This window comes from Dendropsophus ebraccatus, chromosome 13 (assembly GCF_027789765.1).
Source record: "Dendropsophus ebraccatus isolate aDenEbr1 chromosome 13, aDenEbr1.pat, whole genome shotgun sequence".
In the NCBI taxonomy this organism is placed as follows: Eukaryota; Metazoa; Chordata; class Amphibia; order Anura; family Hylidae; genus Dendropsophus; species Dendropsophus ebraccatus.
In genome coordinates this window covers 78315175-78329775 of record NC_091466.1, presented here as the reverse complement: position 1 = coordinate 78329775, position 14601 = coordinate 78315175, and the positions used below count along the sequence as shown (strand labels likewise).

The 14601-nt window shown below is 49.1% G+C and overlaps 1 protein-coding gene across 2 annotated transcripts in view; it reads right to left on the bottom strand.

The window, feature by feature from the left end:
* Nucleotides 1–266: 266 nt before the first annotated feature.
* The window catches only part of TDP1 (tyrosyl-DNA phosphodiesterase 1), a 40423-nt gene continuing 26088 nt past the window's right edge, over nucleotides 267–14601 (bottom strand). Inside the window, exons 14-17 of one of the 2 annotated variants that reach the window (XR_011359625.1) lie at nucleotides 14203–14305; nucleotides 3680–3794; nucleotides 534–696; nucleotides 267–284 (exon numbers count right to left, since the gene is read on the bottom strand). Coding sequence is in view for 1 of the 2 variants with exons in the window: in XM_069951214.1 (XP_069807315.1) it covers nucleotides 623–696; nucleotides 3680–3794; nucleotides 14203–14305 (292 nt within the window). In the remaining variant the exon portion in view is untranslated. Of the gene's footprint in view, nucleotides 285–473; nucleotides 697–3679; nucleotides 3795–14202; nucleotides 14306–14601 lie in introns of those variants that run through there. The other variant, XM_069951214.1, reaches the window with a different exon arrangement.

The window sequence follows — 14601 nt, the reverse complement described above, 5'->3', positions numbered from 1 at the left end:
GCTGGGGGTCTCCTCCTTTGTTGTCCCGGCTGGGGGTCTCCTCCTTTGTTGTCCCGGCTGGGGGTCTCCTCCTTTGTTGTCCCGGCTGGGGGTCTCCTCCTTTGTTGTCCCGGCTGGGGGTCTCCTCCTTAGTTGTCCCGGCTGGGGGTCTCCCCCTTAGTTGTCATATTAGTTATTATACAGGTGCAGGTAATCCAGAGGAGGAGGAGCTTCTTATAGAGACACTGACAGCTCTGTGAGCGGCAGAATTCCTGCTGGTCGGTCGGTGACTAAATCCTTATTTCCTGGAATAAAATGATGAATAATTCTTTATAAATCCTACAATGTGATTCTATAGAACATACCAGATATTCTGTCTCTCACAGGTGACGTTACAGACCAGAAATATTCCCCCCTCCCCCCTCCATTCTGGGTAGGTGGTCGGCAGTAAATTATATGTAAAAACCCGGGAAATATTCAGGATAGAAATCACAACATTTTATTATTTTTCTTCATTTCCTTATTTTTGTGAAAAAACGTATAAAATAATCTACATGATGGGTGAGGGGCGCCAGTGCCCCGGGGTTCAGCATTGGTCCTGTATCCCGTTTAAGATAGTGCCATGAGGGGGGGGGGGTCTGTCCTATTTGGGACACCAGATATTCCCATGGGAGTCCGGGGCGTTGACATAGGGAATGTTCCAGATCCAGGGTCTATCTGAAAGAGAAGACAGTAGAGGTGAGCAGGGGGGGGGGGGGGGCTGTCTATATGTGGGGAAGGGGGGTTAGGTTGCTGCTGGCCCTGTCTGTAAGGGTGGTGGGGGGGGGTGTTAGGTTGCTGCTGGCCCTGTCTGTGAGGGGGGGGGGTAGGTTGCTGCTGGCCCTGTTTGTGAGGGGGGGGGGGGGGGGGGGAGGTTGCGGCTGGCCCTGTGTGTGTGTGTGTGTGTGTGTGGGGGGGGGGGGGGGGTAGGTTGCTGCTGGCCCTGTTTGTGGGGGGGGGGGGGGGTTAGGTCGCTGCTGGCCCTGTCTGTCTGGGGGGGTTAGGTCACTGCTGGCCCTGTCTGTGGGGGGTGGGGGGGGTTGCTGCTGGCCCTGTGTGTGTGTGTGTGTGGGGTTTGTTAGGTCGCTGCTGGCCCTGTCTATGTGTGTGTGTGTGTGTGTGTGGGTTGTTAGGTCACTGATGGCCCTGTCTGTGGGGGGGGGGGGGGGGGGGGGGGTTGTTAGGTCGCTGCTGGCCCTGCCTGGGGGGGGGGTAAGGTCGTTGGTGACAGTGTTCAGCCTGCAGCTGTGAGAACAGGAACTGAAGAGGAAAGATGGCTGCCAGGGCTGATACACTGTGACGAACCTGCAGCTGTGAGAACAGGAACTGGGGGGGGGGGGGGGGGGGGGGGGGGGGTAAGATGGCGACCAGAGCTGATACACTGTGATGAACCTGCAGTTGCGAGAACAGGAACTTGGGGGGGAAGTAAGATGGCTGCCAGAGCTGATACACTGTGACAAACCTGTAGCTGTAAAAACAGGAACTAGGGGGGGCAAGATGTCTGCCGGAGCTGATACACTGTGACAAACCTGCAGCTGTGAGAACAGGAACTGGGGGGCAAGATGGCTGGCAGCCATGAGTACTATTAGGGGAGGGTGTGACCCGGCTGCCCCCTGGTGACCTATGCTGCTGCCGGCTTTGACGGGTGAGGAGTCTGAGAGATACCATTCTGGAACAATGTAGAATAACGCAGCGGTGGCGGTGGCGGTAACGTCTCCGGACGGGCTGATGGGAATCTTATTCTCACCTCCGCGCAGGAGAAGTGACAGTAATGCATCGTGTGACACAATCACAAAGCTGAGACATAATGAATTCTCCCGGAGACAATTTCCTCCAGACGCTCGCAGGATTGGCGCCTCCGCTTATACAGAACGTGGCGGCACGGCGAGGTGGTACAGACCCCGGGCAGCGGGCGCCATGCTCTGTGCCAGACTCCTCATTTCTTCTCTCTTATAGAATTACAAGAAGGGACAAAACGCAATCTACAATAACCAGCGGGGGGCGCTAAGGATTAACCCCCTCACTGCTGCACTCATCCGCAGCTTAAAGGGGAACTCCGGAGAAAACCCTTTTTTTTTTTTTTTCAAATCTACTGGTGTCAGAAAGTTACACAGATTTACCTCTATATAATAATCTCCAGTCTTCCAGTAATGATTAGCTGCTGTATGTCCTGCAGCAAGTGGTGTATTCACTCCAGTCTTCCAGTACTAATCAGCTGCTGTATGTCCTGCAGGAAGTGGTGTATTCTCTCCAGCCTTCCAGTACTAATCAGCTGCCGTATGTCCTGCAGCAAGTGGCGTATTCTCTCCAGTCTTCCAGTACTAATCAGCTGCTGTATGGCCTGCAGGAAGTGGTGGATTCTCTCCAGTTTTCCAGTACTAATCAGCTGCTGTATGACCTGCAGGAAGTGGTGGATTCTCTCCATCTTTCAGTATTAATCAGCTGCCATCCATGGTAATGAAATGCTCCACCACCTTACAAGCTTTCTCGGATCTCTGTCTGCTGTCAATGAATGGAAACCTTCTCATCCATAATTCATATACAGTGATTACTCCTTACAGCTGAGGGTTTGTTATAAGCACAGAACATTGTCCACACTGGATACAATGTTACAGGATCGATACATGAACGAAATAGGACAGGAGAGAGGTCTATCCTGCACTGACACACTGTTACAAATCCTCAGTCCTTGGTTCAGTAGTTACAGCCAACAGGTACTACAGAAGAGACCTCTGGGGTCCTCTGCACCAGTATATTGGGTCTGGGGCTCACACTTTATATTAGCAGCAGACAGGTGACCCCTATATGCTGTATGGTCGGAGGCCCCTAATGTATATAGGAAGCAGTCAGATGACCCCTATATCCTGTATGGTTGGGGCCCCTAATGTGTATGGGAAGAAGTCAGGTGACCCCTATATCCAGTATGGTCGGAGGCCCCCAATGTATATGGGAAGAAGACAGGTGACCCCTATATCCTGTATGGTCGGAGGCCCCCAATGTATATGGGAAGCAGTCAGGTGATCCCTATATCCTATATGGTCGGAGGCCCACAATGTATATGGGAAGAAGACAGGTGACCCCTATATCCTGTATGGTCGGGGGCCACCAATGTATATGGAAAGCAGACAGGTGACCCCTATTATTCTGTAAGGTCGGAGTCCCTCAATGTATATGGGAAGCAGTCAGGTGACCCCTATACCCTGTACGGTCAGGGGCCCCCAATGTATATGGGAAGAAGTCAGGTGACCCCTATATCCAGTATGGTCGGAGGCCCCCAATGTATATGGGAAGAAGACAGGTGACCCCTATATCCTGTATGGTCGGAGGCCCCCAATGTATATGGAAAGCAGTCATGTGACCCCTATATCCTGTATGGTGGTGGGCCCCCAATGTATATGGGAAGCAGTCAGGTGACCCCTATACCCCGTACGGTCGGGGGCCCCCAATGTATATGGGAAGCAGTCAGGTAACCCTATATCTTGTATGGTGGCGGGCCCCCAATGTATATGGGAAGCAGTCAGGTGACCCCTATATCTGTATGGTTGGGGGCCCCTAATGTATATGGAAAGCAGTCAGGTAACCCTATATCTTGTATGGTGGCGGGCCCCCAATGTATATGGAAAGCAGTCATGTGACCCCTTTATGGTCGGGGGTCTCTTACCTTTTCCAGTGTATCGCTCAGGAGGTAAATCAAAGGGAACTGGGAAGGATCCTGCAGAATCTTCCTTATTGCTGTAGATATTCGGCTTCACAGGGAAGGTCCCACTGGGGAGATCCTGCACAGGAGAACAGAGGATTTCAGGAATGAAAGTAAAGTAACAAATATAGAAGGAAATGTCTGCAGCTTCCTGATACACTTGTGTCCACTGCCAAGATCCCCGGCACGCTACATCTGCAGGCAGTCATCATAGTGCTCTCTGTTATCAGCCACCCAGGCCGACTGTAAGACACAGAGGATTACTCAGCCGGACCTGCCAATAATCCACAGATAAAATATCTCACGTCTGTGACCGGTGCCGGGAGAGACAATGACACAAAGTGCCACTATATCCTGCAGGGGAGAGCACATCACAGTGTACCGCCATCTCCGCTATCACTCACTAAGCTGCTTATCAGAGAACACATTACACGTCCCACACGTATCCGCACCGTCCAACCTCATACCGAGCAGTCACATCACTGAGGACTATAGCAGCAGTATTATAGTAGTATATTCCTGTATATAGGAGCAGTATTATAGTAGTATATTCCTGTATATAGGAGCAGTATTATAGTAGTTATATTCCTGTATATAGGGGGCAGTATTATAGTAGTTATATCCCTGTATATAGGGAGCAGTATTATAGTAGTTATATTCCTGTATATAGGAGCAGTATTATAGTAGTTATATTCTTGTATATAGGGGCAGTATTATAGTAGTTATATTCCTGTATATAGGAGCAGTATTATAGTAGTTATATTCCTGTATATAGGAGCAGTATTATAGTAGTTATATTCTTGTATATAGGAGCAGTATTATAGTAGTTATATTCTTGTATATAGGGGGCAGTATTATAGTAGTTATATTCCTGTATATAGGAGCAGTATTATAGTAGTTATATTCCTGTATATAGGAGCAGTATTATAGTAGTTATATCCCTGTATATAGGGGGCAGTATTATAGTAGTTATATTCCTGTATATAGGAGCAGTATTATAGTAGTATATTCCTGTATATAGGGGGCAGTATTATAGTAGTTATATTCCTGTATATGGGAGCAGTATTATAGTAGTTATATTCCTGTATATAGGGAGCAGTATTATAGTAGTTATATCCCTGTATATAGGGAGCAGTATTATAGTAGTTATATCCCTGTATATAGGAGAAGTATTATAGTAGTTATATCCCTGTACATAAGGGGCAGTATTATATTAGTTATATCCCTGTATATAGGGAGCAGTATTATAGTAGTTATATCCCTGTATATAGGGAGCAGTATTATAGTAGTTATATTCCTGTATATAGGAGCAGTATTATAGTAGTTATATTCCTGTATATAGGAGCAGTATTATAGTAGTTATATTCTTGTATATAGGGGCAGTATTATATTAGTTATATTCCTGTATATAGGAGCAGTATTATAGTAGTTATGCGGTTCACGGAAGAAAAAGAGCGCTGCACCTCACACCTATGGCTGATACTAGTGCCCCTAGGCTAAATAAAAAACACATCAGAATTTTGTGTATGAATTGATCAAGCCATACTGCCCCATGTACCATCGTGCAGGTATCTGATACACATGGGTCCCTACACTAAGTCCACACACCGTGCCAGTCAGTGGCCACCAACCCCGCAGGCGCGCACAGTCAGGGAACGGGGGCCATGGGACGGCCCTGCGACCCCCATGCCACAGGACCAGACCCAAAAACACCACACCAGAACCCGGCCAGCACCGCCGGCGGAGAAGGTCGCCCCCAAACAGCACAAGTCTGGATGAGGTATTGCGCTCACCATAGCTGCTGCAGACAGAATGGGAAAAGACAGGAGGGATTAAAACCATGTGCACTCAGGTGTCTCCTGCTAATTGCGGTCATGTGGGTCTCACCAGGAGGAGTGCAAAACACTGGGAAAAGAGAGAAACAAAATGCGGTTCACGGAAGAAAAAGAGCGCTGCACCTCACACCTATGGCTGATACTAGTGCCCCTAGGCTAAATAAAAAACACATCAGAATTTTGTGTATGAATTGATCAAGCCATACTGCCCCATGTACCATCGTGCAGGTATCTGATACACATGGGTCCCTACACTAAGTCCACACACCGTGCCAGTCAGTGGCCACCAACCCCGCAGGCGCGCACAGTCAGGGAACGGGGGCCATGGGACGGCCCTGCGACCCCCATGCCACAGGACCAGACCCAAAAACACCACACCAGAACCCGGCCAGCACCGCCCGCGGAGAAGGTCGCCCCCAAACAGCACAAGTCTGGATGAGGTATTGCGCTCACCATAGCTGCTGCAGACAGAATGGGAAAAGACAGGAGGGATTAAAACCATGTGCACTCAGGTGTCTCCTGCTAATTGCGGTCATGTGGGTCTCACCAGGAGGAGTGCAAAACACTGGGAAAAGAGAGAAACAAAATGCGGTTCACGGAAGAAAAAGAGCGCTGCACCTCACACCTATGGCTGATACTAGTGCCCCTAGGCTAAATAAAAAACACATCAGAATTTTGTGTATGAATTGATCAAGCCATACTGCCCCATGTACCATCGTGCAGGTATCTGATACACATGGGTCCCTACACTAAGTCCACACACCGTGCCAGTCAGTGGCCACCAACCCCGCAGGCGCGCACAGTCAGGGAACGGGGGCCATGGGACGGCCCTGCGACCCCCATGCCACAGGACCAGACCCAAAAACACCACACCAGAACCCGGCCAGCACCGCCGGCGTAGAAGGTCGCCCCCAAACAGCACAAGTCTGGATGAGGTATTGCGCTCACCATAGCTGCTGCAGACAGAATGGGAAAAGACAGGAGGGATTAAAACCATGTGCACTCAGGTGTCTCCTGCTAATTGCGGTCATGTGGGTCTCACCAGGAGGAGTGCAAAACACTGGGAAAAGAGAGAAACAAAATGCGGTTCACGGAAGAAAAAGAGCGCTGCACCTCACACCTATGGCTGATACTAGTGCCCCTAGGCTAAATAAAAAACACATCAGAATTTTGTGTATGAATTGATCAAGCCATACTGCCCCATGTACCATCGTGCAGGTATCTGATACACATGGGTCCCTACACTAAGTCCACACACCGTGCCAGTCAGTGGCCACCAACCCCGCAGGCGCGCACAGTCAGGGAACGGGGGCCATGGGACGGCCCTGCGACCCCCATGCCACAGGACCAGACCCAAAAACACCACACCAGAACCCGGCCAGCACCGCCGGCGGAGAAGGTCGCCCCCAAACAGCACAAGTCTGGATGAGGTATTGCGCTCACCATAGCTGCTGCAGACAGAATGGGAAAAGACAGGAGGGATTAAAACCATGTGCACTCAGGTGTCTCCTGCTAATTGCGGTCATGTGGGTCTCACCAGGAGGAGTGCAAAACACTGGGAAAAGAGAGAAACAAAATGCGGTTCACGGAAGAAAAAGAGCGCTGCACCTCACACCTATGGCTGATACTAGTGCCCCTAGGCTAAATAAAAAACACATCAGAATTTTGTGTATGAATTGATCAAGCCATACTGCCCCATGTACCATCGTGCAGGTATCTGATACACATGAGTCCCTACACTAAGTCCACACACCGTGCCAGTCAGTGGCCACCAACCCCGCAGGCGCGCACAGTCAGGGAACGGGGGCCATGGGACGGCCCTGCGACCCCCATGCCACAGGACCAGACCCAAAAACACCACACCAGAACCCGGCCAGCACCGCCGGCGGAGAAGGTCGCCCCCAAACAGCACAAGTCTGGATGAGGTATTGCGCTCACCATAGCTGCTGCAGACAGAATGGGAAAAGACAGGAGGGATTAAAACCATGTGCACTCAGGTGTCTCCTGCTAATTGCGGTCATGTGGGTCTCACCAGGAGGAGTGCAAAACACTGGGAAAAGAGAGAAACAAAATGCGGTTCACGGAAGAAAAAGAGCGCTGCACCTCACACCTATGGCTGATACTAGTGCCCCTAGGCTAAATAAAAAACACATCAGAATTTTGTGTATGAATTGATCAAGCCATACTGCCCCATGTACCATCGTGCAGGTATCTGATACACATGGGTCCCTACACTAAGTCCACACACCGTGCCAGTCAGTGGCCACCAACCCCGCAGGCGCGCACAGTCAGGGAACGGGGGCCATGGGACGGCCCTGCGACCCCCATGCCACAGGACCAGACCCAAAAACACCACACCAGAACCCGGCCAGCACCGCCGGCGGAGAAGGTCGCCCCCAAACAGCACAAGTCTGGATGAGGTATTGCGCTCACCATAGCTGCTGCAGACAGAATGGGAAAAGACAGGAGGGATTAAAACCATGTGCACTCAGGTGTCTCCTGCTAATTGCGGTCATGTGGGTCTCACCAGGAGGAGTGCAAAACACTGGGAAAAGAGAGAAACAAAATGCGGTTCACGGAAGAAAAAGAGCGCTGCACCTCACACCTATGGCTGATACTAGTGCCCCTAGGCTAAATAAAAAACACATCAGAATTTTGTGTATGAATTGATCAAGCCATACTGCCCCATGTACCATCGTGCAGGTATCTGATACACATGGGTCCCTACACTAAGTCCACACACCGTGCCAGTCAGTGGCCACCAACCCCGCAGGCGCGCACAGTCAGGGAACGGGGGCCATGGGACGGCCCTGCGACCCCCATGCCACAGGACCAGACCCAAAAACACCACACCAGAACCCGGCCAGCACCGCCGGCGGAGAAGGTCGCCCCCAAACAGCACAAGTCTGGATGAGGTATTGCGCTCACCATAGCTGCTGCAGACAGAATGGGAAAAGACAGGAGGGATTAAAACCATGTGCACTCAGGTGTCTCCTGCTAATTGCGGTCATGTGGGTCTCACCAGGAGGAGTGCAAAACACTGGGAAAAGAGAGAAACAAAATGCGGTTCACGGAAGAAAAAGAGCACTGCACCTCACACCTATGGCTGATACTAGTGCCCCTAGGCTAATATATAGCTAATTATAGTAGTTATATTCCTGTATATAGGAGCAGTATTATAGTAGTTATATTCCTGTATATAGGAGCAGTATTATAGTAGTTATATTCTTGTATATAGGGAGCAGTATTATAGTAGTTATATTCTTGTATATAGGAGCAGTATTATAGTAGTATATTCCTGTATATAGGGGGCAGTATTATAGTAGTTATATTCCTGTATATAGGAGCAGTATTATAGTAGTTATATTCCTGTATATAGGAGCAGTATTATAGTAGTTCTATTCCTGTATATAGGAGCAGTATTATAGTAGTTATATCCCTGTATATAGGAGCAGTATTATAGTAGTTATACTCCTGTATATAGGAGCAGTATTATAGTAGTTATATTCCTGTATATAGGGGCAGTATTATAGTAGTTATATTCCTTTATATAGGAGCAGTATTATAGTAGTTATATTCCTGTATATAGGAGCAGTATTATAGTAGTTATATTCTTGTATATAGGAGCAGTTTTATAGTAGTTATATTCCTGTATATAGGAGCAGTATTATAGTAGTTATATTCTTGTATATAGGAGCAGTATTATAGTAGTTATATCCCTGTATATAGGAGCAGTATTATAGTAGTTATATTCTTGTATATAGGGAGCAGTATTATAGTAGGTATATTCTTGTATATAGGAGCAGTATTATAGTAGTTATATCCCTGTATATAGGGGCAGTATTATAGTAGTTATATTCCTGTATATAGGGGCAGTATTATAGTAGTTATATTCCTGTATATAGGAGCAGTATTATAGTGGTTATATTCTTGTATATAAGAGCATTATTATAGTAGTTATATTCTTGTATATAGGAGCAGTATTATAGTAGTTTTGCAATACAGGAGAGAAAAGAGTGCTGCACCTCACACCTATGGCTGATACTAGTGCCTCTCGGCTACATAAAAAACATCAGAATTTTGTGTATGAATTGATCAAGCCATACTGCCCCATGTACCGCGTGCAGGTATCTGATACACATGGGTCCCTACACTAAGTCCACACTGTGCCGGTCAGTGACCACCACCCTCGCAGGCGCGCACAGTCAGGGAAGGGAGGCCATAAAACTGCCCTGCGACCCACATATCACAGGACCAGACCCAAAAATGCCACGCCAGAACCTGGCCAGCACCGCCGGCGAAGAAGGTCGCCCCCATACAGCACGAGCATTTTTTTCTTCTCCCTTTCTGAGTCCCATGCCTGGAGGGCCTCTTTTGGCCCAGTACATTGTAGCAGTGCAGTTTCACCTTTATCCATAGGTACTGCAGTTTGTTTCCCCTTTCACGGGGATTTTAGATGTTTTTATTTGTTTGTTCAACTGGTACTTAATAAAGTTTATTCTTTTTCTTAATTATTTTGGTGTGCGCTTGATTTAGTTACCCTAGTTTCCTTCTGTCCCTCTCTCCTTTTTACATTGTATTGTACCTAGGGTAGTGAGCTGCACCCAGCTTTACATATTTTTCTACCTGGTGGTGTCCACCCTGTCCCCTCTAGCACACCCATACAGCACGAGTCTGGATGAGGTATTGCGCTCACCATTGCTACTGCAGATAGAATGGGACAAACAGGAGGGATTAAAACCATGTGCACTCAGGTGTCTCCTGCTGATTGCGGTCATGTGGGTCTCACCAGGAGGAGTGCAAAAACACTGAGAAAGAAAGAAAGAAAGCAAAATGCAATACATTAGAGAAAAGAGCGCTGCACCTGTGTATCAGATACCTGCACGCGGTACATGGGGCAGTATGGCTTGATCAATTCATACACAAAATTCTGATGTGTTTTTTATTTGGCCTAGGGGCACTAGTATCAGCCATAGGTGTGAGGTGCAGCACTCTTTCTTCCCTGAACCGTATTTTGTTTCTCTCTTTTCTCAGTGTTTTGCACTCCTCCTGGAAGACCCACATGACCACAATTAGCAGGAGACACCTGAGTGCATGTGCTTTTATCCCTCCTGTTTGTCCCATTCTATCTGCAGTAGCAATGGTGAGCGCAATACCTTATCCAGACTTGTGCTGTTTGGGGGAGGCTTCCTCCGCCGGTGGTGCTGGCTGGGAGTTTTTTGGGGGGGCATTTTGGGTCTGGTCCTGTGGCATGGGGGTTGCAGGGCCATTCCATGGCCCCCCTTCCCTGCCAATGCACACCTGCGGGGGTGGTGGTCACTGACCGGCACAGTGTGCACATGTGTATCAGATACCTGCACACGGTACATGGGGCAGTGTGGCTTGATCAATTCATACACAAAATTCTCATGTCTTTTATGCAGCCGAGAGGCACTAGTGTCAGCCATAGGTGTGAGGTGCAGCGCTTTTTTTGTTCCCTGAACCGTATTATAGTAGTTATATTCTTGTATACAGGAGCAGTATTATAGTGCATAAAGTGTTTGCTTTAGGTTACAAACCCACTTGCCGGATATGCAGCGAGTCTCCTTGCTGCGTTTTTGCAGGGAGACTCGCTGCAGATCCTGGCCCTATACTTTCAATAGCAGAGAAACTCGCAGCAGGGATGTACATCCCTGCTGCGATTTTGTCTGCAGCCCGCCCCATTAACCCCCCGGCCGCCGGACATTATACATTACCGGGTCCCCGTTCCTGCTTGCTTCGGGGCTCCCGATGTCTTCACGGCCCGCCCGGCCAATCAGTGCGCTGCGGCGGGGCAGCGCACTGATTGGCCGGGCGGAACGTGCCGGGAGCCGCCGAAGCAAGCAGGAGCGGGGAACTGGTAATGTATATCCTGCCCGCCCCCCTGCAGCCCCGATCGCCCCGCAGCCCCCGGCCGCACGATCACCTGCAGCCCCCCAGCCCCCGGCCGCACGATCGCCCGCAGCTCCGCAGCCCCCGGCCGCATGATCGCCCGCAGCCCCCGGCCGGGGGCTGCGATGCTGGGGGCGATCGTGAGGTCGGGGGCTGCAGGGCTGGGGGCGATCGTGCGGCCGGGGGCTGCGGGCGATGGTGTAGTCGGGGGCTGCGGGCGATCGTGCGGCCGGGGGCTGGGGGCTATACATTACCTGATCCCGGCTCCTGCTTGCTTCAGCGGCTCCCGGCACGGCCCGCCCGGCCAATCAGTGCGCTGCCCCGCCGCAGCGCACTGATTGGCCGGGCGGGCCGTGAAGACACCGGGAGCCCCGAAGCAAGCAGGAACGGGGACCCGGTAATGTATAATGTCCGGCGGCCGGGGAGTTAATGGGGCGGGCTGCAGACAAAATCTTTTCTGCTATTGAAAGTTTCTCTGCTATTGAAAGTATAGGGCCAGGATCTGCAGCGAGTCTCGCTGCAAAAACGCAGCAAGGAGACTCACTGCAGATCCGGCAAGTGGGTTTGTAACCTTAATAAGATATATTACAAAGTTTCTTATGCATCTGCTCATTTGTGTAGAGGTTTATAATCAGACACTTTAGTGTTCTCCTGTGTTACGCCCCCTGCTGTTGAGGCCTGTAAGTGCACAAAGCATCTATGTACGTAAACAACATAATAAGCCTTGCACTTCGGCTATTTGAGAATTCCTCGCCCCATTACCAGGCAGGGGTCTCGGCTGGCAGCTCTGTGTATTCATACAGCAGGGTAAGAATTATAGGGCATTATGATATAACATAGTATCATTTTCTTAGTATGAGGCTGTAATTCTCCTGTATACAGATGCTGAGTGGATAATGCAGCCGGTGAGTAAAGGCTCTCGGGAGGCAGGTAATGAGGACAGGAGTACTTACTGAGTCAATGCCATGTAATGATACCTAGAAGGCTTTAACCCATGATGACCTTGTAGGCTGATGCGCTGTACACTGTCTATATAACATTCACTAAGCCTGATCTGAGGCCGCCGCATAAAACAAGCTAAAGCGACCACTTATGTCTTCAGTAATCCTATATAGTATGGAAATTACACCCATCTTGGGAAGATACTGGGGAGAAAGTGGCAGAAATAGCAAATACTAGAGCAAGCCTGATCTCACTAGAGATCAGCGGTGACATCACTGAGAATACAGCCTATCCATCACTAGAGATCAGCGGTGACATCACTGAGAATACAGCCTATCCATCACTAGAGATCAGCGGTGACATCACTGAGAATACAGCCTATCCATCACTAGAGATCAGCAGTGACATCACTGAGAATACAGCCTATCCATCACTAGAGATCAGCGGTGACATCACTGAGAACACAGCCTATCCATCACTAGAGATCAGCGGTGACATCACTGAGAATACAGCCTATCCATCACTAGAGATCAGCGGTGACATCACTGAGAATACAGCCTATCCACTAGAGATCAGCAGTGACATCACTGAGAATACAGCCTATCCATCACTAGAGATCAGCGGTGACATCACTGAGAATACAGCCTATCCATCACTAGAGATCAGCGGTGACATCACTGAGAATACAGCCTATCCATCACTAGAGATCGGCAGTGACATCACTGAGAATACAGCCTATCCATCACAAGAGATCAGTGACATCACTGAGAATACAGCCTATCCATCACTAGAGATCAGCGGTGACATCACTGAGAATACAGCCTATCCATCACTAGAGATCAGCGGTGACATCACTGAGAATACAGCCTATCCATCACTAGAGATCAGCGGTGACATCACTGAGAATACAGCCTATCCATCACTAGAGATCAGTGACATCACTGAGAATACAGCCTATCCATTACTAGAGATCAGCGGTGACATCACTGAGAATACAGCCTATCCATCACTAGAGATCAGTGACATCACTGAGAATACAGCCTATCCATCACTAGAGATCAGCGGTGACATCACTGAGAATACAGCCTATCCATCACTAGAGATCAGCAGTGACATCACTGAGAATACAGCCTATCCATCACTAGAGATCAGCGGTGACATCACTGAGAATACAGCCTATCCATCACCAGAGATCAGCGACATCACTGAGAATACAGCCTATCCATCACTAGAGATCAGTGACATCACTGAGAATACAGCCTATCCATCACTAGAGATCAGTGACATCACTGAGAATACAGCCTATCCATCACTAGAGATCAGCGACATCACTGAGAATACCGCCTATCCATCACTAGAGATCAGCAGTGACATCACTGAGAATACAGCCTATCCATCACTAGAGATCAGCAGTGACATCACTGAGAATACAGCCTATCCATCACTAGAGATCAGCAGTGACATCACTGAGAATACAGCCTATCCATCACTAGAGATCAGCAGTTACATCACTGAGAATACAGCCTATCCATCACTAGAGATCAGCGGTGACATCACTGAGAATACAGCCTATCCATCACTAGAGATCAGCGGTGACATCACTGAGAATACAGCCTATCCATCACTAGAGATCAGTGGTGACATCACTGAGAATACAGCCTATCCATCACTAGAGATCAGCGGTGACATCTCAGCGCGGTTGTGTTATATTCTATGTTAGTGACTCTCCTAAACGCTGATCTCTCCCATATGGATTCAGTAACAATAGAGATGACACATCTGCTCCAGATCTGGACTCACAAAGGCAGATGGCAGGAATAAGACCCCCAGTTCATAGGACCGGATAAACAGCTGGGTCCCGCTCTTCTCCAGAGACCCCCACGCAGCTTTGGAGAGGTTTGCGCTAAAAGAAAGGAAACAAATAATACAATGAGATGAATATCAGCGATGGGAATAATAGCATAAACCAGCGGAAGTTATAATATAACGTCTTCCTCATGGTGCAGAGCCTGCGCGCCATGCGATACCTCGCTAAGGAATCAGTACTGGTCATGTGACCCGCTTGCCCTGTCACTACCCGCAGTCGCTGTATTGTTTTAGCGCAGAAAGGTCAGGCGCATTACATCTGGTCGATGCACAACACGACGTTCTGTCAGGCACAATGTAACGCCATGAAATGCGTCGGGCTTCTGTTCCAAT